Source organism: Trichosurus vulpecula, chromosome 2 (genome assembly GCF_011100635.1).
Source record: "Trichosurus vulpecula isolate mTriVul1 chromosome 2, mTriVul1.pri, whole genome shotgun sequence".
Lineage (NCBI taxonomy): Eukaryota > Metazoa > Chordata > Mammalia > Diprotodontia > Phalangeridae > Trichosurus > Trichosurus vulpecula.
This window is the reverse complement of record NC_050574.1, coordinates 62,156,976-62,184,741: the sequence shown is the minus strand read 5'-3', so window position 1 is coordinate 62,184,741 and position 27,766 is coordinate 62,156,976. Positions and strand designations below refer to the sequence as shown.

Sequence of the window (27,766 nt, the reverse complement as noted above, 5' to 3'; positions counted from 1 at the left end):
GCCTTAGGACAAGACAAGTCTCTATAGAACTGGGTAGGTTCTGTAGCATATGGGAGCACAGAATGGAGGAGGCAGACCTGTGGTCCAGGCAGATCAGAATTAGGGGAAGGGGGCACCTAAAGAACCTAAAGGGACTCAGGATTGAAGAGGCCTTTGTAGGATTAGAGGTATCAGAATGAGGAGTCTGTGCAGGTCTGGGGGACTCAGAATGGGGGACGGGTCACTCGGTGTTGGCAGCTCAAATGAGGGAAAGGGGACCGTACAGGGCTTACGGCTCAGGATTGGGGGGGGGTCTCTGCCAGGCTTGAGAGGAGACATTGTCCTTGCAGGGCAGGGAAGGGGAGCTGATGTTCTCTGCCTCTTTGCCCCTGAAACTGTTAAACTAATTAAGCCGGTAAAGCAGCAGGATTAATCGGGGCGAGCAGGCCAGGGGCTCAGGTAGTCGATTAGTTCACTGTTGAGGATATTGAATTTCTGAACCGCAAGTCAGCAGTATTCGGGCCTGTTATCTTTCCAAGGCTTGAGGGGTCAGGAGGTGGGAGGCGCGAGGGCTGAGATGCTCCCCCCCTCCCTAACTCCTCAGGCTTGTGCTTCCTCATTCTTGCCCCCCAGCGCTCCCTTGGCCACTGCCCACCGCCCCTGACCAGCTCCATGGCTGTCTGTCTCCCCGGCTCAGCACATCTCCTTCCTTTCTCCCCCTCCCTGTTTTTCTCCTTCACTCAGTAGCACTCTCTCCGCCCCCCCCCCATCTTTTATCCATCCCTCTCCCCTGCTCATCCTGTCTCTTCCAGCCTTTCATCTCTCCCTGTCTCTCTTTCTGTGAGTCTGTCTTTCTATCTCTCTCTTTTTTCTCCCTTTGTCCTTCTCTGTACCCAGCTATCTCTCTGTTTTCTCACTGTATTTTTCGGTCTCTTTATCTCTCTCTCTGTCTTTGTCTCTTTCATCTGTCTCTCTCCATGTTCCTGCTTCTGAGTTTGTCTCTCCGCCTCTGTGTGTGTGTGTGTGCCTCCTGGTCTGTCTCTGAGAAGTCCCCAGTCTCTACTGACTGCATTCATGTCTCTATGTCTATACCTTTGTCTGTCTCCCTGACCCTGTGTGTCTCTGTTTCTGTCTGATGTGTCTCTGTCTTTCTCTTGTGTGGTCTGGGCTGATGTCTGTAAGCAGAAAAAATCTCTGGACCAACACCCCCCAAGCAAGGAGGCCAGAGCCCTGGCTAATGGAAAACATGTGATGGAGCCTCAGGCTGAGCACGCTGGGGAAAGTGAACCACGACTCTCTCCCCCCACCCAACAGTCACCCCGGCCCCACGGCTTCACTGCCCCCTCTCCAATCCCTGAGGTGGGACTTATCTTCCTCGAAGAGAAATCCCACCCCCACCCCAGCCCTCCTCTTTCACACAGTGGGGGGGATCCATTAGTTGGGGGGGCAGATTGGGCCATCCAGGAGAATGGTCTTGCCAGACTGCACAGATGAAAGTCCTTAGCGATCCTTGGGGGACAGGTGCTGAGTGGGAGGGAGAGGGAGGGAGGGGTCAGAAACAGGCTGAGGGGACTGAGAGCAGTGAGGGAGTGGGGAGGATCTCCCCCCACATTGGCAATGGGGCCCATCTCCCCAGAACCCAGCCTGGTTTGCTGCCCAGCTCGGCCCCCTCCCTCTCTTGGGTTGGCAGGTGGAGGATGATGGGGAGCATCCCTCCGCCCCTCTTCTGCCTCCCCCCCAACCTCTAGGCCTGTTTCTCAGTCCTTCCTGTGAGTCTGGTTGGGGGGGGGAGGGAGCAAGGAGAGCAGAAGCAGGCGAGCTGCGGGGGTGGGGGGAGCCTGGAGGGACCTGAAGTCTGGGCGCCTCCTCTTGCAGACCTCAGGCCCACCCAGGCTTTCCAGTGCACTGGTTCTGCCCCCACAGCCCTTTGAGGGGAATGAGCAGTGATGGTGGGAGGGGGGGAGGCAGCAGGCACGGGAGGGGGTCCCTCATTCTCCATCGGCGCCAGGGGCCAGAGGATGCAGGGCTGCATTTCTGTGCTGGAGACCAAGGTGGGGGAGGGGAGAGAGGGAGGGGGAGGGAGTAACTGGCAGGTTGGAATTCTCCTTCTCTGCCTGGTGGATAAATTGTCACTAATCCAGGCTTGGGAAGTCGTTAGATCCTACAGAGTACAGGAGATAGAGAGGGAGGGACACACACCCGCTCCCCAACAGACACACACCAACACAAAGACCCGCAACATAGCAATACACACACAGTGATAAGCACATAACATACAATAACACAGTACCTGCTTCATGCACACACACACACACACACACACACACACATAGTGATGGTCATGCTGTCACACAAAGGCAGACACAGTGACACACCCTGACACACAGATACTAACTCAGAGCCACACAGGATGACACACACACAGATGTAGCTGCCCAGCACACACGGGCACAGTTTGATGCTAACACACTGGATTCCACACACAACATAGGCCTGGAGTTAGAGCAGGGGAAGGGGAGCCCAGGGCAGGAAGGCATCAGGGCTGCTGCCCACGGGCACCTGACCCCACAGGACACAGAGCTCAGAAAGAACAACAGAGCTTCCCCAATCCCCCCCCCCCCCCCCCGCCCCAAACACAAGCAGGCACACGCACACACTCATATCCAGAGAGACGGGAATGAGCAAGAGAACAGACACGGGCACAAGGCGCCAGGCTCCCACAGAGTGAGACACGAAGGCTCAGATAAGAGAGTGGGATGAGAGGGCACCCCATCCATGCTCGTGCGTACTCCCCCAGCCCCTCTGCCTTGCAGCCACATGCATACACCATCCACACACAGATTCCTACAAACACCGCAGTCTGGGGGAGCAGCACTGAACTGGGAGGTGGAACGCTCCCCAGCCCTGCTCCTAGGTGCCTGGATGACCCTGGTCAAGTCACCTTCTGCCTCTGGGTCTGTTTAAATGAAGGAGCCAGACTGGATGTCCGTCTGAGATGTTCTCTCAGTCCTTCAATCCTATGACATGCATAGAAGCCAAATGGGCAGATATCATTGCTAGGACAGAGAGAACAGCAGGAGGAGAGAATAAGGGGTGCTGTCGGGGGACAGACTGTCTCTGCCTCCAGCCCCTGCCCCTGGGAAGGTGGGCAGCTAAGTGTCCCCTCCCAGCCTTGCATGGGGCTCAGGCTGGGTGTACCATTGGAGCCTCAGAGCTACTCACAGGCAGATGCCCAGAGAGGACTCCGAGTTGATCCCTGCCTGTTCCCATAGGCCCATGCCCCTCCCCTTTCCTCTGACCGAGTTTATTAAAAACAAAACAAAAATCCAACAAACAAACAAAAAGCCCCCCAACCTAGTGAGACCCTTAAGACTGTCACAGATGGGGAGGTGTGAACGCTGTGCTGTTTTCTCTGTCCACACTCACACCTGCACACACCTAGGTTCACACTCCTGTACATGTGTGTGCCACACACACATACATACATGGAAGTTGCTCACCCAAGACAGAGAGGCATCTTCTGTCCCCCACAGGAGCCCTCTCTGCCTGTGATGCCCAAACAGCGATTCCTCCCCAAGTGTTTCTGCTTCTCTCACCTCCTCATTTCCTTCCCCTGTCTGTTACTATCTGCTCCCTTTCTCCCATCTCTGCTTCCTGCCCCCAGGCCCTGGCCCCTGGGGAGGCAGGCAGCTGAGTTCCCCATCCCAGCCTTGCACAGTGGGCCCCAGGCCAGGTATACCATTGGCATAAACAACCTTTCTCCCCCTCCCCTCTTCTTATCCCTCTCCTGTACAGAGTGACTCGTACCCCTTCTTCCTGGCACAAATCCTCTGTATCTGAGTTTGCTCCCGCCCCTCCCCCACATGTCTGTTCACTCTGTGTTCATGGCTGGGGGATCCTGTGTTTGATTTTACAGATGGGAGTTTGCCTGACCACCAACCCAGTGGCCTGGAGACTAGCAACTGGAGTCCATCGCAAAGCACCTAAGGGGCCCCGGGCCGGGGGCGACACACGGCCGTCGTTGGAGACCACCTTGGGGACAGCATTGGTGACAGGGGCCTCCTGCTGAGCCAGGACTGCCCCAGAAGCCTGCTCAGGTAACGATGAATAGAAAGCTCCTTGCCAACCTTTTGTCTGGCCTCCCAATCCCCGTCTCCCTCCTACCTGGGCTCCGCTCTCCCAACTGAATTCCATTCCTCGCTCCACTCCTCCCCACCTCCAAACTCACTTGCCCCTGCCCTATCTCTTCCTTCCTTCCATCCTTTCTTCTGCATGCCCCAGTATCTAGGTATTATCTCTTGCCTTCTGCCATCTCTGCTTCCCTTACCACCACCCCCAAGTCCCAGAGGCTATGGCTGCAGCCTGAAAGAGGCCTGGAACTCAGGCAGGCTTGTTTCCCAGTCCCATACTGGAAACAGTGACCTGAAGTGGCTTTATCATTTCCTGGGGAATCTTGGGGGTGGGGGGAAATGATTGATATTTGAGAGGTTTTGTGGGGTTTTTTAGCTCAGCCTAAGGGTGAGATTAGGACCCTAGTAGGGAGAGGGAGATATTTGGGATTTAGTCCCAGCCAGAGGCATTAGCCCAACTGTTGGTCTGTGTGGAGAAATCTTTCAAGATGTCTGTCTGTCTATCTGTCAGTCCAGCAAAACCCACCAGTTCCTGTCCCAGTGGAGGGTCTAGGGAAAGAGCATCAGCAGGCAAGGGAAGTGGGAAAGGAAGGGCATCATTGGGTGGCAGACATTAGGGAGCACTAGTACTAAGGGGAACCCGTCTCCCCAATGTACCTCTGCCCACTCAGCCTCAGCAGCCAAGCCCTGTACCATAGCCGCCCCTTCACCCCTGGCTCAGAGGTCCCGGCCCCACTGTGCCCACACTTGAAGGCAGGGCTAGGATTGGGAGGGGAAAGTCAGAAGGTGAGCTCCTAACCTTGGAAGTGGGTGCTAGCCCAGGGCTGTGGGTTCCTAGGCCTGAGAGTACCCCGGGACCTCAGCCTTCCTGTTAAGTGTGATTTGGAAGATGAAAGTATGCCATGTCCCTGGACCCACCCTCAGGGCCCTACTCTGCTTTGGCCAGAGTGTTCCTGGGAGCTGAAGGCTTAGGCCTCCTATTATAATCGGGAGGGTGTGTGTGTGTGTGTGTGTGTGTGTGTGTGTGTGTGTGTGTGTGAGTGAGAGAGAGAGAGAGAGAGAGAGAGAGAGAGAGAGAGAGAGAGATCTGTCCATAGAGTTGTATATGAAGGAACAAATGTGCAAACACATGTCTGCTCTTGTGCCCACGGCTATGTGTACAAATGTGTGGTACAAAAAGGGCAACCTTGTACACATGTGTCTACAAGACTTTGGATAGAGGTATGTGGGTCAAGGATTGTGTGTGTGTGTGTGTACACATATAAGACTGTCTGTGCATTTGTATTCACATGGGGGTGTGTGTGTGTGTGTGTGTGTGTGTGTGTGTGTGTGTGTGTGTGTGTGTGTGCTGAGCTGGGGCGTCTGCACCAGCTCACAGCACAGCAGTGCCCAGCCTTGTGGCCAAATAGTTGAAGTCACTTCCTGCTGCATGCAGCTTGCCATGTGAGCTGCCTGCCCGCCCGCCCTCAGAGCTGGGGCTGCAGTGAGGGGCTGGGGCTGAGGGGCTAGGGGCCAGGGGCTGGGGGCCAGGGGAGGGAGAACACAGTCTTCCAGGAGAAGAGACAGAGATATGTGTGAGTGAGCCAGGAGGGTAGCTCCTGACCTACTCCACACTGTCTGTGGGGAAGAAGGGTGGGAAAAATGGGATGGGGGGAGTGGAGGGAAGAACAAGAGAAGGGGGTGTAGGAAAATAGGGCAGGACTAGTTAGGGGGCTGGGCTCAGTCCCAGTCTTGTCCTAAGGAAGGCCACAGGGCAAAGGGGGAAGAGGGGAATGAAAAGATGGGCGGGAGGAGGGGGAGAGCCAAAAGAGTCTCTCTCAGAGGCAGGAGAAGCTGGGCGTGAGGAAAGGGGTACTGGGAAGTTCTTGATCATTCTGGATCTCTGAGGGAGGAGCCCAGACCAAGATGACCCTGGTGGAGAGCAGATGTCAGCCCCCAGGGAGAGGGCCCCCCCTGGAGCTTGCCCAGTAGTCTGGGAGCACAGCGCACCTGGCCCCTCCCGGCACCAGTGGGGCCCTTCTGTGGGACAGAGACTTGGCAATAGGCCTGGGCCCCATCAGCACGAGGAGGAAGGGAGGGAGGATTTGAGGGGGGCCCTTGGCTGGGAGCCTGAGAGGGTCCCTGTGCCCAGAGTCACAGGAGAGTTCCACCCCCTCTCCCTGTTGTGTGAGAGGAAGGGAAGGGAGCCAGCCCTGAGAAAGTAAGACACCCCCCCCCTCCCCAGGAGTGGATGGAAGGGGGCAGGGACAGGCACGGCCCAGCCTGCCAGGTGCCCCCACACACACACTGAGCAGGAAGGTGATGGGAGGGGGGGGGCTGAGCCAAGAAAGGAAACACAAGAGGAGCTCTGTGTGGCTGGGAGGGGGCACAAAGTGGGAGGGGGGGTGGCCCTGGCGGCTCCCACTGGGTGACTGAGCCAAGCCCTCAGAGGGGCATCTGTAGCTCAGCGGGGACACCTAGTGGTGAGTGACAGATACACATCCGGATGGGTGGCCCCAGGGGGCTAGGGGCTAGAGGGAGAGGGTGGGGGAGTGGTTCGAGCAGGATTGAGAGGGAGATTCGGGAGAGCTGAGCCCAGGGGATCTAGGGAGCTTCTGAAGGGAGATAGGGAACTAGGGGATCAGGTGGGAGGGGCTTGGACAGGGTCAGGAGGCAGGAAGCCCATTAGACTAGTAAGGCTGGAGGGTGGGGCTGGGAGCCTGGTTTCAGGGGGATTTGGAGCCCGGGAGAGGAGGGTGGAGGCCATGAAGGAGGAGCCAGGGAGGCTGGTGTGGCCACAGCTGGCTTTGAGGATGTCTCTGGGCACCGAGGAGAGCAGGTTGCAATGACAATATACCATTAGAGCTCGAAAGGCCTTTAGAGATGGACCCCTTTCCCTTCTACTGTGATCATAGGCAGCTAGGCAGAAAGGCAGGCACAAGTCAGGAAAGTCCCGAGTTTGGATCCGGATTTAGATGCAAGCTGGGTGACCTCTGGGCAAATCATTTCACCTCTGTTTGCCTTAGTTTCCTCATGTGTAAAATGGGGCTCTTGTGAGGATTGCTTAGCAAACCTTAAAATGCCACATGAATGTTAGCCGGCATCATTGAGCCCCTCAGGGAAAGGCAGAAGTAATCTCAAGACAGACACACTGACCCAGACTGACATCACCATCAGACCAAACACAATTAGATGTTTTCTAGAATTCAGGACTGAGGAGAGAGGTTGGAAGTGGGGCCAAAGGAAGCCATCAAAGATAGCCTCTGATAAATCTTGGGCTGACTTCCTGGAGGAGGAAGGCTTTCTGAAGCCTCTTCAATGAGGAGGAGGAGGCAGCTTGGAGTCGGAGGATTCTGGATGGCCTCAGGCCCGTTTTCCTTCTCTGCGCCTCTGTTTTCTAGTCTGTAAATGGATCAGCTAAAGTCCTCCCTTACATGTTAGTGAAGGGGCTCTCTCTCTTCCCGTGGACCTGGACAAGAGCCTCTGCTGTAAATTAGACAGAAGAAACTGGGAGGTTTTCTTCTCCATCCCCCCCTTCCCTTGCCTCAGCTCATTGTTCCAAATGTACTGGGGTTGGGGGGGAGGGGATGGAAGACTGAGGGCCAGGAGCAGGGATTTGGGGTCTGTGTCAGGGCCAAGCGCTGGGCTGGGAGCCGGGAGTGGGGCTGGGATAAGAGGCAGAACCGAGCAAGCAGGAGGCTCCTCTCTCCATGCTTAGAATTCCCTCCAACTGAGCACATCCAGAGCTTGGGCCAAGTGCCACCCTCCTACCCCCACCCCCAGCCATTCTCCCACCGGCCAGCTCTCATCCTGGCCTCCTTCACCTCCTTCCTCTCCATTATCTAGGTCTGGGCCTTTTGTTAGCTAGAGATGGGGCTAGAAAGAGGGATGGCATCTCTCTAAGTCAGGGCAGAAAAGCTCCTGATTCTCGGATTTGGCAGCAGCCTCCAGAGAAGCGCTATATTGCAGTGGGGAGGGCAAGGGAAGGAGGCCTGAGACAGAAACAAAGGGAAGGGTTTGGATCGTGGTGGGTTTTCATTATCCATGTCCCCTGGCCCCCTGCATCCCTCATTAGGCCTCATAGGTGAGTCCAGCCCTTCCCAAGAGGGGCTGGTGAAGTACCTGCTTCCCCTGGGGGATGAATGAAAAGGTTCTTTGAGATCCTCAGCCGCTGAGGGTTCCCGTTCTGTTAGGTGCTGTCCACTCCCCCCTGGCCTGGGGCCCTCGCCAGGAGCTCCCCCTCTGAGGTGGCAAGACACACAACTCACACGCAGAGAATCCATCACTCTAGAATCTCTTCACTCCAGGGCATAATTGCTCTTTCAGGTCAGTTGGGTATCTGGGGGGAGGGGGAAGATGGAAAACCTGGAACATTAAGGGAGGTGGGGACTGGAGGAGCCTCAGATTAGGTGGGGGTGGGGGCGCTGGTAACTCAGGGTGTTTTTCTTTCTTTCTTTCTCTCTAACAGAAAATTCCATTGTCAGATCCCCAGCAGCACAGAGGGTGAGTCTTTTTTTCTTTCTCCAGGGACACTACCCAGACCTGAGCGAGGGAGGGGCAGGTAGTGGATCCTGGGCTTGGAAAGCCCCAGCCACTCTCGTGGGCTCCAAGCCCTGGGGTTAGGGGCTTTGGGACTCTAGGCATGGAGGTTGTTCTCAGAGGCCTTTGCTCAGCTGAAGGCCCAGTCAAGTTTCGTCAGCTCCTGGGGAAGTACCTGGGGGAGGGATGGGGGGAAGGGGGAAGTGCTGTGAATTCCAGCTTCTCTGCTCTTCCTCCAGGGTCTTAGGGTGATCTGGAAGAGCCAGATTCTAGCCTGGGGAGGATTAAGTCCCAGGGATGGGGAACTACATAGGAGAGATTGTACTTACTGGACCTGGAGTCAGGAAAACCTGGGTTTGAATCCCACCTTGGACATTTACAAGTGATGTGACATTGGGCAAGTCTCTGAACCCCTGAACTCAGTCTTCTCGTCTGTTAAATGGAGGGTTTGGACTTGGGGACCTCTGGTTCTAAGCCAAGGATCTTATAAACCTGTGAATTGAATGCCTGGGTTGGGTATCTGAAGAGGGGACTGATAGAGTCCTGGGATAGGGACTGGAGAAGGGGGCGAAGGCCCAGGGATTGGCTAGGGTTGGGACTGTGGATAGGACAGGATGGGTTGGGCCTTTGAGGAGGCATAGGTTGACTCCCTTCCCCATCTTTCTCTTGCCCTCCTCCTGTCCCTTGCAGGTCTGTGTCCCGGCTTTCCTGACCCCCATGTCAGTCCCGGCCCCGCCCGGTGGCCCTCGGAGGACAAGTTCAGGATGCGTGTGAAGCCCCAGGGCCTGGTGGTGACCTCCAGTGCCGTGTGCAGCTCGCCCGACTACCTCAGGGAGCCCAAGTACTACCCCGGCGGCTCCCCCAGCCCCCGGCCCCTGCTCCCTGCTCGGTCCCCTGACTGCCCACCCAACAAGGCCTTCCCCCGAACCTTCCCCGAGGAGCCCCATCCACCACCCCGAGGGGACCCCAGTACTCGGCACCCACCGCTCCTCTCCAAGGGGGACGACCTGCTGCCCCCCCGCCCCCCGGTGCCCCCCCGGCCTTTCCCTCACGCCCGCTGCCCTGTGCCTGGCGGGGGGGGCTCTAAGCGCCGCTGGGGCAACGGGCGGGTGAACCTGCACCCAGTGGTGCAGCTGATCGACATCATGAAGGACCTGACACGGCTGTCCCAGGACCTGCAGCATAGTGGGGTCCACCTGGACTGTGGGGGCCTGCGGCTGAGCCGGCCCCCAGCCCCACCCCCTGGGGATCTCCAATATAGTTTCTTCTCCTCACCCAGCCTGGCCAACAGCATCCGAAGCCCTGAGGAGCGGAACACCACCCACGGCAAGGCCGAGAGACCAGGGCGAGCCCTCTATGAGGCAGAGCCCGAGCAGAGGGGCAGCCCCGAGCCAGGCCAGGGCACGAGCCCCGGAGCCGCCACTGGCCTCCCCCAGGAGCCGGAGCCCGACGCTCCCGACTACTCTGAGCTGGCCGACGCAGACATCCTCAGTGAGCTGGCCTCCCTCGCCTGCCCTGAGGCACAGCTGCTGGAAGCCCAGGCCCTGGAGCCTCCGTCCCCAGAGCCTGAGCCTCAGCTCCTGGACCAGCAGCCCCGCTTCCTGGATCCCCAGGTGCTGGAGCCACTCGGGGAAGCGCTAGAGCTGCCGCCACTGCAACCACTGGCCGACCCCCTGGGGTTGCCTGGCCTAGCCCTGCAGGCCCTGGAGACATTGCCAGATGCCCTCGAGTCCCAGCTCCTTGACCCCCAGAGCCTCGACCCTCTGCCTAAGCTGCTTGAGGCCCCAAGCCACCACCTAGAGTCGCAGCCACCCATGGCCAGCTGTCCGCTGACTGAGCCCCTGCGGCTGGACCTGTGCCCTCCCCGAGGGCCTCTGGGGACTGAGGGCCACCCCAAGTACGCCCTGCGGCGGACTGATAAGCCAAAGATTTTGTGCCGCCGCCGCAAGGCGGGCCGGGGCAGGAAGGCAGATGCCTGTCCTGAGGGTCGCCTGCTGCCCCTGCCCATGCCTGCGGGCCTGGCAGCCGCCTTGGCAGAACCTGTGCCACCCCCACCAGCTGTTCTCCCAGTCCCTACCCCAGAGCCGGATACTGGGGCCCCTCGCCCCCTCGTGCCCACCCGGAAGGGCAAGTGCCGGGGAGTGCGGCGGATGGTGGTGAAGATGGCCAAAATCCCTGTGTCTCTCGGGCGGCGGAATAAGACCACGTATAAGGTGTCTTCCCTAAGCAGCAGCCTGAACGTGGAGGGCAAGGAGCTGGGGGTGCGGGTGTCGGCCGAGCCCACCCCACTCCTGAAGATGAAGAACAATGGACGCAACGTGGTCGTGGTGTTCCCACCTGGAGAGATGCCCATCATCCTGAAGCGCAAGAGGGGCCGTCCCCCCAAGAACCTCCTCCTGGGCCCAGGGAAGCCCAAGGAACCCACTCCTGAAGTAAAGAAGCGGCGGAGACGGAAGCAGAAACTGGCCTCACCCCAGCCCTCCTACGCGGCAGACGCCAACGACAGCAAGGCCGACTACTCAGATGTGCTGGCCAAGCTGGCCTTCCTAAACCGCCAGAGCCAGTGTGCAGGCCGCTGCTCTCCACCCCGCTGCTGGACCCCCAGCGAGCCGGAATCAGTGCACCAGGCTCCCGACACCCAGAGCATCTCCCACTTCTTACACCGTGTCCAGGGCTTCCGCCGGCGGGGTGGGAAAGCGGGAGGCTTTGGTGGGCGGGGCGGTGGCCATGCTGCCAAAGCTGCCCGCTGCTCCTTCAGCGACTTCTTCGAGGGCATTGGGAAGAAAAAGAAAGTGGTGGCAGCCCCGGGGGTAGGGGCTATGGGCCATGCCGAGCTGGGCCACCCCCGCAAGAGGGGCCGGGTAGAAGTGGATGCAGGAGGGAAGCCCAAGAGAAAAAGGCGAGCACGAAAGAACGGGACGCTGTTCCCAGAGCAGACCCCTGGGGGTCAGAGCTTTGGGGATGGGGGTGCTGAGTGGACTGGGGAGAAGGGCAATGCCTGGGCTCCCCACCATGGACACCCTGGGAGCCAGGCTGGGCGAAACTGTAGCTACCAGGGAGCCGAGGCCCGGGCCTTTGCATCGTCTGGCCTAGAGAGTGGCACCTCCGGCCGGGGTGGCTACTACGGGACGGGTACACCCTCAGCCCAAGCAGAGCTCAGCCAGGAACGCCACAGCCTCTTCACCGGCTATTTCCGTTCTCTGCTGGACTCAGATGACTCCTCGGATCTACTGGACTTTGCCCTTTCGGCTTCTCGGCCCGAGTCACGCAAGTCATCGGGCACCTATACGGGGCCCCCCACCAGTGCCCTGCCTGCTCAGGGCAGGGGCCTGGCTGCCTTCCCTAACCGGGGGGCCAAGGCCAACCCAGCAGTTGGTGGGGGTGGGACCGGGACAGAACCATCCTTCCAGCCAGTCCTGCCTGCCCGCCAGGCTTTCCCTCCAGGGAGGGCAGCAGGCTACGGGGTGACCCCAGCTGCATCAGACTGTCGGGCCACAGAGGCCTTTCCAAAGTTGGCACCACCCTCAGCTGTGGCTCGCTCACCCACTGCCCACCCACCAGCGGGCACCTACCCCCAGTATAGCAGTTATGGGGCGGGCCAAGGTGTGTTCCCACCAGGGAAGCCCTTTTCAGGGCAAGACTGTGCCAACAGCAAGGACTGCAGCTTTGCCTATGGCAGTGGTAGCAGCCTCCCGGCCTCGCCCAGTAGTGCCCACAGTGCTGGCTATGCCCAGCCCACGGCAGGCCCCTGCTTGCCCTTGGGCAAAGCCTCCTTCTTTAACAGCTCCGAGGCGGCTCCTTTCTCTGGCTCGGCCCCCACGCCACTCCGCTGTGATAGCCGCGCCAGCACTGTCTCCCCTGGGGGGTACATGGTGCCCAAGAGCACCACCACCCCCGCCGCCTCCTCCTTCCAGCCCTCACCCGAGAATTGTCGGCAGTTCGCGGGAGCGTCACAGTGGCCTTTCCGGCAGGGTTATGGAGGCCTGGATTGGACCTCGGAGGCCTTCAGCCAGCTCTATAACCCTGGCTTTGACTGTCACATCAACGAGCCCAATGTGATCCTAGACATCTCCAATTATACCCCGCAAAAGGCCAAGCAGCAGACCGCCGTGTCTGAGACCTTCTCCGAGTCGTCCTCCGACAGCACCCAGTTCAACCAGCCTACGGGTGGCTACCGACGGGCCAATAGCGAGGCCTCCTCCAGCGAGGGTCAGTCCAGCCTCTCAAGCCTGGAGAAGCTGATGATGGACTGGAACGAGGCATCATCTGCCCCTGGCTACAATTGGAACCAGACCGTCCTTTTCCAGAGTAGCTCCAAGCCTGGCCGGGGCCGGCGGAAGAAAGTGGACCTGTTTGAGGCCTCCCACTTGGGTTTCTCCTCTTCGTCCTCTTCGTCCCCGGCCACAGCCTCCTCGGCCTATCCCTCTAAGCGGAGCACTGGACCAAGGCAGCCCCGGGGTGCCCGGGGGGGTGGGGCCTGCTCGGGGAAGAAGGAACGGGGTGGCGGGGCTAAGGCCAAGTTCATCCCCAAGCCACAGCCGGTCAACCCCCTGTTCCAGGACAGCCCAGACTTGGGCTTGGACTACTATAGTGGGGACAGTAGTATGTCACCTTTGCCCTCACAGTCTCGGGCCTTTGGGGTGGGCGAGAGGGATCAGTGTGACTACATTGGGCCCTACTCTATGAACCCGTCCACACCATCGGACGGCACCTTTGGGCAAGGGTTCCACTGCGACTCGCCCAGCCTGGGCCCTCCCCCGGACTTGGACAGCAAACATTTCCCTGGCCTCGTCCATCCTCTGGGCACGCCAGGCCCACAGACAGTATTTGATTCAGGCCTCCAGAAGGCCTACTCCCCCAACTGCTCGCCGACACTGGCCTTCAAAGAGGACCTGAGGCCGGCCAAGCTGCCCGCCTGCGAGCCGCTTAAGCACGGCCTTCAGGGCACCGGCCTTGGCCATGCCCCCCACCTGAGCTGCCGGGACCTGCCCCTTGGCCAGACCCATTACGACTCACCCAGCTGCAAAGGCGCTAGCTATTGGTACCCACCGGGCTCTGCCGCGCGCAGCCCTCCGTATGAGGGCAAGGCTGGGTCGGGGCTTCTGGCTGACTTCCTGGGCAGGACGGAGGCCTCATGCCTCAATGCCCCGCATCTCACCAGCCCCCCAGCCACGCCCAAGGGGGACAAGGAACCACTGGAGATGGTGCGGCCACCTGGTCCCCCCCGAGGTGGCTATGGCTGCCCACTCCTAAGTGACTTGACTCTGTCACCTGTGCCGAGGGACTCCATGCTGCAGTTACAGGACACATACAGGTACCCCGGCTTTGTGCCGCAGGGCCACCCTGGCCTGGGGGGGGCCCCGAAGAGCAGCTTCCTGGGGCCTATGGGGGAGCCACACCCTGAGGACACTTTCACCGTCACCTCCCTGTAGTGCCAACTGAAGTGCCAACTGGACAATGAGGTTTTCTAACAGGGTGAGTTGGGGGTGGGGCAGGGCACAGGGGAGGGGTGAGGTCTGAAAAAAGAAGAATGGAGGGAGGAGGGCCACACTGGGAGGAACCCAGGCCTGCTTAATCTCTCCTTGTTGGTAGTGAATAGCAGCACCTTGGGTTCTTGAACATGGAAGGGGACAAGCAGGTGAATGGGGCTAGGGGCCTTAGGGGAGACCGGGGGGTGGCCTTGTTGGAGGACTGAAGTTAGGTAGGTGATTATCCCGCTACGACTGGGAACCAGGCTGCTGGCTTGGGGTTTGGTCTTCTCCCTAGGGAGCCCCAGCCCCTGAAAGGTGTCTTCACTTCTGTGATAAGTCCCCATGTGAAGTAAAGGTCATTCTGAGCATGTAGCTAATCTGGTGTGACCATGGGCCAAGTGGGTATGGGATGACCAAGAGCTTTTTGGACTCCATGAAAGTGTGTTTAAAGCCCTCAGCCCTGGATTGAGCGAAGTATTCAAGATTTCATATCCAATGTTGGTGGTGGGGGGTGAGTACCTGAGATAGAAGGTTCAGTGCTGGAGACATAGACTAAGTGCCAGTGATAAGGACTCAGTGGTAAGGGGACATAGGATAAGTCCCAGAGATGGGGGTTCAGTGGCAGGGATATAGGATAAGATCTGGGGATGAGGCCTCAGTGCCAAGCTAAGTGCTATAGATAGGGAACAGGGCTATATGCCAAGAACCCCAAACTCAGTAATCTCCTAGGCCTACCATGGAGGTGGCTGTCACCTCCTCTGTGTCCCTTCTGCCCTCCAGACCACTGTCCCAGGGTGATAGCATCTTGGGAAGAGGTGGCACAGCTTTGGAAGGCCCAGGCTGGGGAGAGCTGGGTGAGGCACATTCTCAGCCCTCTTCACCCAAAGTCAGATAGCCATGCAGCATCCCATTGTCTCTCAGTGTTCCTTAAGGCTTTGCAAATTCTTCATTTAACCGATATCATAAACTGAAGTTTGAGGGGTGAGGGTGTCATGGCCTCCCTCTCATCTCCCTGCTTTTTGTTCTAAGTTTGTGGTTGGTTTGAAGGACAGACAACAACAATAAGTAAGATAAGCCCAAAAGGAAATAAAAACTTACCATTTTATAAAATAAAACAGAAATCCAACCTGGGCATAATGATACCACCCTAGAACCCTCAGAATAAAGTGTCTAGGCCCGAGGTACCCCATACCATGACAAAAGACAGCCATCAACAAGTATTTCCAGTATCTCTGTCGTGTGTGTGTGTGTGTGTGTGTGTGTGTGTGTGTGTGTGTGTGTGTATGACAGACAGACAAAGAGAATAAGGGAGATAGAGAATGAGAGAGACAGAGACATAGAGAATGAAAGAGAGAGAGAAACAATTGGACAGGTGTATCATCTTATTTGGACAAGGCCAGACAACAGGCATATCCAGCTGTTAAAAAGTAGTGATCACTGGGTGACCAGCAGGACACACAGTGAACCTCCAAGTGGCTTCCTGTTGGGTCTTTATCAAATTCAAACATCTCTCTCTGTGGAATTGGAGCAAAGGTGAGCCAGGAGCTGCCAGCCTGACCTTGCTCCCAACCCCTACTCTGTCTTCTTCTTAGTCCTCCTCCCTCAATTGGCTCTCCCAGTGGTTTGGCTTTTGGTTTTTCCCCTCTAGAAGATGTAAGACAACTATGGGACCAGTCTTGACCCATCTTGGCCTACCCCTGCTCAGTGAATCCTCCATGGACTCTGACTCAGAGTAAGGGGAGAGGAGGCCTGAGTACCCTTAAGCCTCAGTTACTGCCTCTCAGACTCCCCTCCCAAACTCTGACTACCCCACCCATTCTTCCCAGATTCCCCAATGCCTAGGAGGTGAAAAAAAAAAAAAAACTACCATTCCACCCACAGTCAATTCATGATCCATACTAGTGGAGGAGGGACCATGGCAAAGATAATCCAGAATCACAGATATCCGACATTCGTTTCTATTTAGCCTGAGAGGTATCACATGACATTTTTTTTTGGTGGTGGGTGTGGGGGTAGGGAGGAGGTAGAGGGTAGACAGTTGCAGATTTAGTTCACTGAGCTCCAGCTGACTGGCAATGGGCCTTTGGTACCAGAGGCCAGGAACAGGCTGGGGAGGTTTCCATTTAGAGTTAAAAAAGGTCAACTTTTCACTCTTCTTTTGGAGAGAGAAAGGACTCCTAGATAATACAAAAGTGTCAAATTATCAAAAAGTCCCGTCTGTTAGGTCCTCGCTCTTCCATTGGAATATGGGGGTGTCTGACCTTATGGCAAGTCACAGCGTGTCAAACCAAATAAGGAAGTTGCCCAGTGAAGAGCCTGGCTCAGGGGCACCTGGGAAGGCATCCAGCTTCCCCATCCTGCTCCCTGTTCATCCTCTCCCTGCTCCCCACCCCATACTGGAAATAGACAACACTGATTGCTCAGCAACCCAGCAGCCTCCCCGTGTTTGTATGGGTCTGGGAAATGGGGGTAATTTAGTGTCTGGATTCATAAGGCTTTTCCCAGGAGCTGAGAGGGTGGGGAGAGCTTCCAGATGCAAGAGGAGACTGAGAATTAATTGAGGAAGTAAGCGTACCAACAAAGTGCTTGGGCACAGTGGGCAGTGATGTCAGCGGAGAGGTTGGCTGTAGTGGCCTGGCCATCAGGAAGCTGGGCTCCATTCCGTGCTCTGTCATTGGGTGACCTTTAGCAAGTCTGTGAGCCTCGGTTTCTTTCCCTGTGAAATCAAGCGATCAGATTAGATGATTCTAAGGTCCCTTCCGGCTCTACCATTCTGTGTTGAGTCCCCCTTTCAGCTCTGACAGTCTGTGTTCTAAGGTCCTTTCCAGGACTAACATCCTGTATCCTCAGGTCCCTTTCAGCGCTGACCTAGTTTCTAAGGCCCATGTCATTTGTAACATTCTATGTTCTAAAGTCGCTTCCAGCCCTAACATTCCATGCTCTGAGGTGTCCTCCAGATCGAGCATTTTCTCTTCTAAGCGATATTTATTTTTTTGTTCGAAGGCCCCTCCCTGATTCGACACACTCTGTTCTAAGGGCTCTCCTCCCAGCTCTGACATCCTGTGTTCTAAGGTTCCTCCCAGCTCTAACATTTTACATTCTAAGGTCCTTTCTAGCTTTGACCTATGTTCCAAGGGCCTTTTCAGTTTTAACATCCAGTGGGTCTAAGTTGAAAGGGCTAGTTGCTTCAGAAAAATAAAACTTGGGAATTTCAAATTGGCTGTAATCTCTGAGAGCTCTGGCTGCTGGGCTGAGTGCCAGGGTTCAGTGAAATGATGGAAAAGGGGCTTTCAAACCTTCCCTGGCCCCCAGCCTGAAAGCAGGGGCCAGAGACACCGTCTTTGCCCAAGATGGCTCCTAGACTGAAGCTTTGAGATTGAGACTGGGATGTTGAGGTGGAAAAATGGGGAAGGTCCAGAACGGAGAGACTTAGTCAAAGAGAAGGGAAAAAAACCTCCCTCAAGGTCACCCCCACACACACCCAATCCCCAAAGCCAGCTCCTAATGGTTCTGGCCCTTAAGAGGTGGTCTCTCCAGCTCTGTGCCTCTGAATAAGAAAATTCCATTCAAACGCTTCTCCCTCGTGAGCCATGTTCTCATGGGGAAGAAGTCCCTTGTTCTGTCTGATCACCATCTCTACTGCTGCCTATTTAAACCCAGCTCCCTGGCAGGCCCTGCTAGTTCCTTCCTCGTGGACTCTTGGTATCTCCTCGCTTCCTCCTGGCCTCTCGCACTGACAGCCCCTCACTCAGGATAACCCCTTCTGTGGCCTGGTCCTTGTTACCTCAGCCTCTCACAGCCCTCACCTTATCGGGCACGAGACTGCATTTGGGGGTCAAATTGGTGAAATTTCACATGACATGGAATTAGCCACTTGTATGACCAGAACCAAAGGGTGGTCTGGTCACTGACGATCCGGGGTCATCTGAGAAGAACGTCTCCCGTGGAAGCCTTTGGGATCTGTGTTTGGTCACCCTTTAACCCACCGTGTGGGTTATAAAGGCATAGATGTTCATTAAATAGGTATTCATTAAAACAACAGGTGGCACAAAGCTGGGCAGGATGGATAATAGACAATCAAAGAGGCCTTGACCCTGGGATGAATCTCATAAGATGAAATTTAATAGGAATAAATGTAAAGTCGTGACATTTAAACTTAACTTCCCAAGTATGAGATGGGGAAAATGTATCTAGGTAGCAGCGTGTAAGAAAAAGATCTGGGGGTTTCAACGCACCACAAGCCCCATATGAATCAACCGCTGTGGTATGACAACCAAAAAAAAGCTCATGAGATCCTGGTCATTGTCTGACCTAGTCTAATAACAGCAACAACCGTAGTAATGGCTTGCGTTTATATAGCGCCTGCTGTTTGCAGGCACCATACAACGTTATCTCGTTTGGTCCTCACAACAGCCCAGGAAGGTAGGTGCTATTATTATCCTTTTTTACAGTTGGGGAAACTGAGGCAAGCAGCAATTCAGTGACTTACCCAGGGTCACTCAGCTAGGTAGCATCTTGGCCGGGATTTGAACCCATCTTCCTGACTCTAGGCCACTGAGCCATGCAGCTGGAGTATCGTGTTCCGTTCCAGCGGTAGGGAGGATGTTGATAAGCTGGTTCAGGTCCAGGAAGATGGTGAGGGGCCTTGGGTTCTGGCCAGGTGAGCCTGGAGCCTGGAGAGGACTCCCGTTAATAGCTGCCATTAAAATGTGGAGAACAGTGAGGCCCCAAAGGGGCAGATGTTGGAGCAATAGGTGGATTTTTGCATTTATCTAGTATATAGTTTTGCAACACTTAAATTCTCTATTTTTTTGGATGCAGTTGACTTGCCCAGGGTCACACAGCTGGTAAGTGTCTGAGGTAGGATTTGCACTCAGGTCCTCCTGACTCCAGGGCCAATGCTTTATCCACTGCACCACCTAACTGCCCCCACATACTTCCATTCTTGAGGACATGGATTATTTCTTTTGTCCGTGTCTCCAGCGCCCAGCACAGCGCTTAGCCAGTGGTAGGAGCTTCATAAACGCCTGCTGATTAATAGATTGATTGATTGATGTGCACGTGTTGTCCTCCCTCTCCCCCCTTCCCCCACCCACCACCCACCCACACATGATAGAATGTACCCCCACCTCCTGCCACAGTGCCTGACAAATAATAGGCGCTTAATAAATGCTGAGGGGTTTAAGTCACAAAGGGTCAGATTTGGGTTGAAGTCAGGAAAAACTTCCTCACTTTGCTAGCTTTCCAGAAGTGGAATGGGAACAGGGGCCCTCCTGCCTCTAGAGGTCTTCCAGGGAAGGCTGGGTGATCACTGCTTGCTTCTTTGGTAGGTTGGCCTAGCTGGCCTCCCAGGTTCTTTCCAGTTCTGACCTTTGGGGATGCTGGGAGTTAGGGCAGAGACAGGAGACACAGTTCTAGGTGGGAAGCAGACCCAGCCTCTCAGTTCCCTAAAGAGTCAGTCAGCTAAGATTTATTGCATTGGGAATGCCCGAAAAGCCTGCCCTCAGGAAGCTCTTAGTCTTACGTTCCCCATAAGGCAGCATGCAGGTACCTCGGCATGGATAAGATCCATACAGGATAAATGGGAGATAATCGGTGGGTGGAAGGCTCTGGCATTGAGGGGGAAGCCCAGGAAGGGCTTTTTGCAGAACATCAATGGGGCTGTGGCCGGGGAAGCTTAGGAGGTGAGGACGAGGAGGTGGAGGATTCCAGCCATTGAGATGCCCAGAGTTGTGAGATGGAGGAACCCCAAGGGGCCCAGGTCTCTGTGTCACCGTATGTGGGGGACAGTGTAAGTACAACTTATACTAGGAGACTGGGAAGGTAGAGGGCTACGGGAAACTGTACAAGCCAAACAGGATTTTCTCTTTGATCCTGGAAGCACCGGGGAGTCACTGGAGTTGATTGGACTTTGGAAAGTTCGGTTTGACAGCTGAGTAGAGAGACTTGAGGCAGGGATACCAACCTGCAGGCCAAGGCGTGAGGTGAGGAGGGGCTGTATCCACCCAGTGTCAAAGGACAGAAGGGGACCTTCCTAGCTGTGTGACCCTGGGCAAGTCACTTCACCCTGTTTGCCTCAGTTTCCTCATTGGTAAAATGAGCTGGAAAAGGAAATAGCAAACCACTCCAGTATCTCTGCCAAGAAAACCCCAAATGGGGTCACGGAGAGTCAGACACGAGTGAGCAACAGCAACCAAAACAAAGATGGTAATGCCAGGACTTGGCAGCTGATTGGATGGATATGGGGGGAGGTGAGTGAGGGTGAGGAAGTCAAAGATGATACCTAGGTTATAAGTCCTTGGGTAGCCCCCAGTCTGACGGAGGAGACATAGTACCCCTGGCACATACAAGGAGCTCCTGCTCTGGGGAGGAAGCAAAGTCTCTGTTTCTCTACCCTCAGGGACCCCTTAGCCTGATGGGGGGGACAGCAGTGTGCTGCCCTTCCCCCCCATCCCCAAACTAAGAATTCCTGCTCTTGCGGGGTGGCGGGGCAGTGCCCTCAGGAAACCCTGTGACAAAATTGGGTGGGAGGAACAGGTCACAGAATTCATCCCCACAGGCATTAAAACTTAAGAAAAAGAATGCTTATCCAAAATCACTGAGTCCAAGAGTGAGGAGGCTGATATGCAAAGCAGGCCTTTGGAATGTGGTGGATTCAGGTTGGGTTCCTTTTCTGCCCCTTCACTGGATTAACTTGTCCCATTTTACCTCAAACTGAGATTAAAACCAGCTGAATTCTTTGATTCCACACCCTGTGATACCAGGCTCAGGATAGGAGGGGTGGAGAGTCACTGAGGACTTCTGAAGCCCCAACTTTGCCCAGCCCAATCATGGGGGCAGGGTGGAGAGACCAGAGAAGAAGACAGGGTCCTTGCCCATGGGAAGCGGACGTTCTAGTTGGGAAGATGAGCCTTGCGCATCTGAAACCAAATAGCCCAATATAGGATATGAGTACTAAGCTGTGTGGGGACCCCTGAGGCCTAGAGGAGGCTTGAAAGTGGGTGATACAGTAAAGAGACCACCAGACTGAGTCACAGGATATGGAATGGGATCCCTAGCTTGCTCCTCACTTAGCTGTAGGTCATTCCTCCTCTGAGCCTCAGTTTATCAGTGAGGGAATTGGACCAAATGAGGTTCCTATAGGCTCTAAGGACTGAGGATATCTGGCCGTAGAATATGAGAGGGCTTCCCAGAGGAGATGTGTTTGAAGCTGGGCCTTGAAGGATGGGTAAGATACAGTGGCAGGAATGAGCGAGTTGAATGTGGTGAGCATTGGAGGACACCAGTCTGGCTAGAACATAGGTTGGGTGTTGAGGATTAAGGGCCAGGTTGTGGCTGGGCTAAAAAATCAAGTCAACAAGCATTTATTAGGCTCCCACTGTATGTTAGGCACTAAACTAAGCAATAGTGATATGAAGAAAGGCAAAGAATAGTCCCCGTCCTCAAGGAACTTACAGTCTAATGGTGGAGGCATGTAAAGAGCTATGTACAGACAAGCTACAGACAGGATAAATTAGATCATGTCTAAGAGGGAAGGCACTAAGATTAAGGAGGGCAAGGAAACTGTTCTTGCAGAGGGTGGGACTTTAGCTGAAAAGTTGGAGGCAGTGGGGAGCCCTTGCAGATTCTAGAGCAGGAGGGGGTGGAGTATGAGGAAGCTGGTTTGGACCATCCATAGAGCTTTGAGCATCAACTTTACCATCTTAGCTTAATTGAACCTACTACTAGAGGTTCTAATCTACTGAACTACTAGAGAAACCTCTTCTGGTCTCTCATTGCTGGGAAAATCATTAACATAATAGATTTATATGATGCTTTCCAGCTGCAGAGCATTTCACTTAGATGACCTTGTTTCTTCCAGACAGACATAGATCTGACCAGGCTCTGCCAGGCCCAAGAACTCTCAGTGGTTCCCTATTGTTTTAGGATGAAATGCAAACTCCTCAGTTTGGCATTTCATTTAAAGCCCTTCTCAGTCACACTGAAGCCTATCTTTTTTCCCTAGCTGGGTGACCCAGTGGATAGAGCACTGGGCCTAGAGTCAGGAAGACCTGAGTCATTTATTCATTTACCTCAGATATTTGCTATCTGCATGACTTCAAATAAGTCACTGTATCTCTGCCTCAGTTTCTTCAACTGTAAAATGGTCTGTGTAAGGATGGAGATAATAAGTGTAAAGTGCTTCTTAGCACAGTGCTTGGCACACAGTAGAAGCCTAATAAATGCTTGCTCCCCTTACCTTCATCCATGCTAGTCTAGCCAGACTGGCCTGCTTGCTAATCACTGAGTCATTTTTTTAGTTGTGTCCAACTCTCCAAGAACCCATTTGGGGTTTTGTTGGCCAAGATACTGGAGCAGTTTGTCATTTCCTTCTCCAGCTCATTTTACCGATGAGGAAACTAAGGCAAACAGGGTGAAGTGACTTGCCCAGGGTCACACAGCTAGTAAGTATCTGGGGCCAGATTTGAACTCAAGTCCTCCTGACTCTACTGTGTTACCATGTACTCACTATTCCATCTCCTGTCTCCATGCCTGGAATGCTCTCCCTCCTCGCTCTTGGCTCCCGTCAAGGCTCAGCTCTAGACCTTCAAGAAAGTCTTTTGGTGCCAGCCTCAAATGGCTTTGTGTTTATTTTGAACATATCTTCTATTTATTTGTCTCGGCACAAGATGCATGTCACCAGTAGAACGTAAACTCCTAGAGGACAGGACAGACTTGTTTTTGTCTCGTGTTACCCCATCACCTTGCATAGTGCCTTTAAGAGTGCTTTTAGGTTTGCAAAGGGCTTTACAGAAATTATCTCATTCGATCCTCACAACAACTCTGGAAGATAGGCACTATTATGATCCCTATTTTACCACTGGTGAAACAGAGGCAGAAAGAGGTAAATGACTTTCCCAAGGTCACCCAGCTAGTCAGTGTCTAATGTAGGGTTTGAACTCCGGTCTTCCTGACTCCGTGTCCAGTGCTCTATCCACTTCCCCTCTGAGTTACCACTATACAATAGGAGCTTAATAAATGCTTGTTGAATTCAGTAGGTAGCACCGTGATTATTTTATGCCTGCTTCATGGATGAGTAATCTGAGACCCAGGTCCACAAAGCCATTTAGTGGCAGGGCCTGGTTAGAGTGAGGTTTGCTGCTTAGTGGTGCCTGTGCCATCATGGAGCACTTGGAATTCTCTTCCCGAGGGGAGTTGTCTTCCTAGATTTCGACAGCCTGGCCCAAGCCGATGGGAGAGAGAAGGTATGATTGTTCCCACTCTGTTTAAAGTCAGGATTCTGGAGGAGGAGCCTATAATGAAATGCTTGGAGATGTCTCTTCTGACAATCAATCAGAGAAGTCCACTTTGCCCTTCTGGTGGCAGTTAGTGCTTCACTCCCATTGGGTGGAGGCCAGGTTCTTGGAGGGGCTTGGGAGTAGGGCAGGGGGAAGGTGGTTAGTGAAAGAATAAATAGAGGGTCTCTCCTCAAAACGGGGGAATATAACATGGTGGAAAGAGCTCAGAGCCAGGAGCTGGGAGATCTAGGTTCAACCACTGACTTTCTGTGTGGCCACAGGCAGAGCACTTCCCTACCCCTGCCTACCCTGGGACTAGTTTTCTCATGGGTAGAATGAGGAAGTTGAACACGGATGATTTCTAAGGTCCTTTTCAGCTCTGACATCCTGTGTTCTGGGGTCCCTCCCACCTCTGACATTTTGTGTTCTAAGGGCCCTCCCAGTTCTGACATTCTGTGTTCTAAGGCCTTTCCCAGCTCTTATACTCTATGTTCTAAGGGCCCTCCCAGCTCTAACATTCTGCGTTCTAAGCTCTGACATTCTTCTAGCTCCCAGATTCTCTCTTCTAAGGTTCCCCCTCTTCCACCCTAAAATTCTATGTTTTGAGATCTCTTCCAGTTTTCCCCTGCTATGTTCTAAGGTTCTTCCCAGTTCTGTCTGACATCCTGTGTTAGAATAAAGTCAGACTGGATGGTTTCTAAGATCCTTCTCAGCTTCTACATTTGTGTGTTCTCAGGCACCTCCGAGCCATAACATTCTGTGTTCTAAGGTCTCTCCCAGCTCCAGGAGTCAGTATTCCAAGGCTTCTTTCCAGCTCTGACATTCCGTTCTAAGGTCTCTCCTAGCTCTAATAACTCTGATTATTAATTTATGATCTAGCTGGGGAAACAGGTCTGACAAATACAGTTCATCCCCTCCAGGAAGCTTTCCTTGGTTGATCCTGTTCCTCTCTGACTACTCCCTCCCTCCCTCGGTTCATCCAGCAGTTATTTTGCTGTGCTGCTATGTCCCTTTTTCAGCCTTTAGCTCTATGTATGTCCTGTCTTCCCTAACCAAGGAGTCCCTGAAGGCAGAGACTCTCTCTCGTCTTCCTTTGTGCATCCTCTGCCTGGTGCAAAGTGGGAACTTTAAAAAATGCTCTTAATAACAGATGTTGACTTGACCTGGAAAATTCCCCTCGATATTTGGGGGAGGGGAAAATCTCTCCATTTCAGTCCAGAAACTAGAGTATAACAAGGATTCCTTTTGGTGGCTAAGTCTCCACACAGCCAACAAGGGAAACCATTTCAGGCGGATTGTCACAAGATTCTTTTGGTGTGGTTAGTACAGGCACAACAACCATTGTTTAAGAACTGGAAAGAGCCTCTAAGCCCATTTATTCCCACCTTCTACTTCCAACCCTTTATTTCTGTCTATGGTAGCCTTACCTCCTGTTGTAAGAAAGGAGAAATGTTTTGTCTCCTGGAATCCTAGAGCCAAAAGGGACTTTAGACCACAAGACATTAGATCATAGAGCATCAAAAAAAACCCCCAAAAATTGGAACATAGAATGTCCAAGTTGGGAGGGGCCTTAGAACATAGAATGTCAGAGCAGGGAGGGGCCTTAGAACATAGAATGTCAGAGCAGGGAGGGGCCTTAGAACGCAGAATGTCAGAGTGGGGTAGGACCTTAGAATATGGAATTGTCAGAGCTGGGAGGGAGCTAAGAACACACAACATCACAGCAGAGAGGACCCATAGAACATCGAATATAAAAGCTAGGAGGGACCTTTGACCCCAGAGTGTCAGAGCTGGGAGGGTGCTTGGAACACAGAACATCAGAGTTAGGACAGGTTTTAGGACACTATGGCAGGGCTAGGAGGGTCTTAGGACACAATGTCAGATCTGAGAGGGGCTCAAAACATAGAATTTAGAGCTTCAAGGGGACTTCAAACATGGGATTTCAGAGCTAGGAGGGCCCTCAGAATATAGAATAACATCCCCATCTCCTGACAGAGGTCATGGACTCCATGTGCAGCCCGAGACTTTTTGGGGGGCATGGCTGGGGTCGGGTGGGGTACAGAATTTGTTTTGCTTGACTATATATGTTTATAACAAGGGTTTTGTTTTTCTTGCTCTCTCATGGAAGAGAAAACAGGTAGGAAGAAAAAGTAGATCTTTGTAAAAATAGAATTTAATTTTAAAAAAGAATATGGAATGTCAGAGCTGAAAGGGACCTTAGAAAATGGACGCTTGGAGCTTTAAGAGCATTAGAATGTTAGATTTGAGAGTTTCCTTAGAACACAAGAACTCAGGAACTGAGAAAGTAGCTAGAACTCACCTAGTCCAGCATCCTCATTTTATGTATCAAGTAAGTGAGCTCCAGAAAGAATCATCGACTGATGATTACATGATAGATCTAAAGCTGTAAGGGGCCTGGGCTGTGCAGAGGGAAGGAAGGAGAAGAGAATAAACATTTATAAAGCGCCTGTTTGTATGATGCACTGTGCCAAGCACTTTTTGTAAGTATTATCTCATTTGATCTTCACAATGACCCATTTTACATTTGAGGAAACTGAGGCAGACAGGGGTAAAGTGACTTGCCCAGGTTGCACAGCTAGTCAGTGTCTGAGGCCAGATTTAAACTCAAGAGAAGCCTTATGACTCCAGCTGTGGCACTCCATCTACTGTGCCACCTAGCTACTCCTGGGCAATATCTTAGAGGCCAAGTTCATTAGACTAAAACAGCCACCATGAGGGAGATGAACCCATCGTTACTAGAAGTACTTCTTGAACTCTAAACAGAGGACTCTTACATTGCCTGGTAGGGGTGGCCTGAAGTCACAAGCCTTCAGTTCAAATTCTAGCTCCAGTTCTCACTACCTGTGTGCCCAGGGCAAGTCCCCGAACCTCCTTGAGACTTAGCACTACTTCCAGATAGGGTTACTGGTTCTTGTTGAGCCTGCGCGACACACACACACACACACACACACACACACACAGTGGGTATACAGTGAGGGCTTGGTAGACCTTAAAGCTGTCAAGTCAACAAGCATTTATTAAATACTTACTGTGTGCCAGGCACAGTATTCAGTGCTGGGAATGCAAATACAAGCAAAAAGAAAGACAGGCTTTGCCCTCAAGAAGCTTACATTTTAGTGGGAGATGACAACACATAAAAGGTAGGAGAAAAATATATCGTGGAGAAAGAAGTCTGGAGAGGGAGGAGAAGAACCAAGAAAAGAGAGAAGCAAGCATGGCTGGCCTGACAAGCTTCTGGGAGTGACTGACCAATCAGAAGAAGGGGCTGAAGGGGCCAACGGGTCTTCCAGGACTGCTAGGGGTAGTGGAGAAAGAAGAGCCAAGGACAGCATGAGCAGGAGAGAAGCCCCGTCACTATTTTCATAAGCTCTCCACTGGCTGCAGGATGACTGGTTGAGAGCTGGCATTAAGGATCCCCATACCCTGCAAGAAGACAAGATTCATGAGCCACAAAAGACACATGTGAAGGGCCTACTGTGTGCAGAGCACTCTGGTTACAAATGGCCCTCAAGGAGCTCCTGGTTGAGAGAGACACACAGAAAAAGAAGGAAAGGAACGATTTCTGTTTTTGTGGCCCCCAACGCCTGGCTCACTGGAGGCGCTCCTGTTTCATTAATGTTTGTTGGATCAAATTGAATCAATAACAAACCATGTGTGTCTGTCTGCCCTCAGGGCTCAACTGGTGGGATGAAGAGTTAAGAATTAGAGTTGAAAGAAGGGGGACATCACTACAGGCTGGGGTGGTCATGGAAGACTTTCTAGAGGAAGGGAGATTTGAGCCAGGCCTTGAAGGATGTAGCATGTTGGATGAATGGTCAAGAGTGAAAGGCAACCAGATGAGCTGAAGTGCAGAGGTAGGGAGGAACACTGTATGTTCAGAGGACAACAAACCAGCTTGGCTAGAGCAGAGAGCAGGAATATGGGGGGGGGGGTAAAACTGGGAGAGTAGATTGGAATCAGGTAAGCAGAAGGTCTTGAATGCCAGGGTGAAGAAGCTTGGACTTTATTCTGTAGGAAATGGGGAACTATTGAGGGTTTTAAAGTTGGGAAGTGATGTGATCAGAACCATATAGAAGGAAGATGATTCTGGAAGTGTGTATAGGCTGGATCATGTCAAGAAGAGACTGGGAAAAAGATAATGATCCTCTGTAGTGGGATGATATGGGCAGCTAAGTGGTATGGTAGATAGAGCGCTGGGCCTGGAGCCAGGAAGACCTGAGTTCAAATCCAGCCTCAGACACTCACTAGCTGTGTGACCCTGGGCAAGTCACTTCACCCTGTTTGCCTCAGTTTCCTCATCTCTCAAATGAGCTGGAGAAGGAAATGGCAAATTGCTCCAGTATCCTTGTCAAGAAAACCCCAAATGGGG

General features: G+C 53.6%; 1 protein-coding gene across 6 annotated transcripts in view; it reads left to right on the top strand.

The window, feature by feature from the left end:
* Positions 1-27,766, top strand: part of AHDC1 (AT-hook DNA binding motif containing 1) — an 86,690-nt gene that overhangs the window by 51,866 nt on the left and 7,058 nt on the right. For 5 of the 6 annotated variants that reach the window (XM_036742428.1, XM_036742426.1, XM_036742429.1 and 2 more), the window contains 4 exons: positions 3,896-4,076; positions 8,282-8,414; positions 8,557-8,591; positions 9,318-14,102. In XM_036742428.1, the coding sequence (XP_036598323.1) occupies positions 9,392-14,059 (4,668 nt within the window). In that variant the 5' untranslated portion in view covers positions 3,896-4,076; positions 8,282-8,414; positions 8,557-8,591; positions 9,318-9,391 and the 3' untranslated portion in view covers positions 14,060-14,102. Of the gene's footprint in view, positions 1-3,895; positions 4,077-8,281; positions 8,415-8,556; positions 8,592-8,946; positions 8,982-9,317; positions 14,103-27,766 lie in introns of those variants that run through there. The other variant, XM_036742431.1, reaches the window with a different exon arrangement.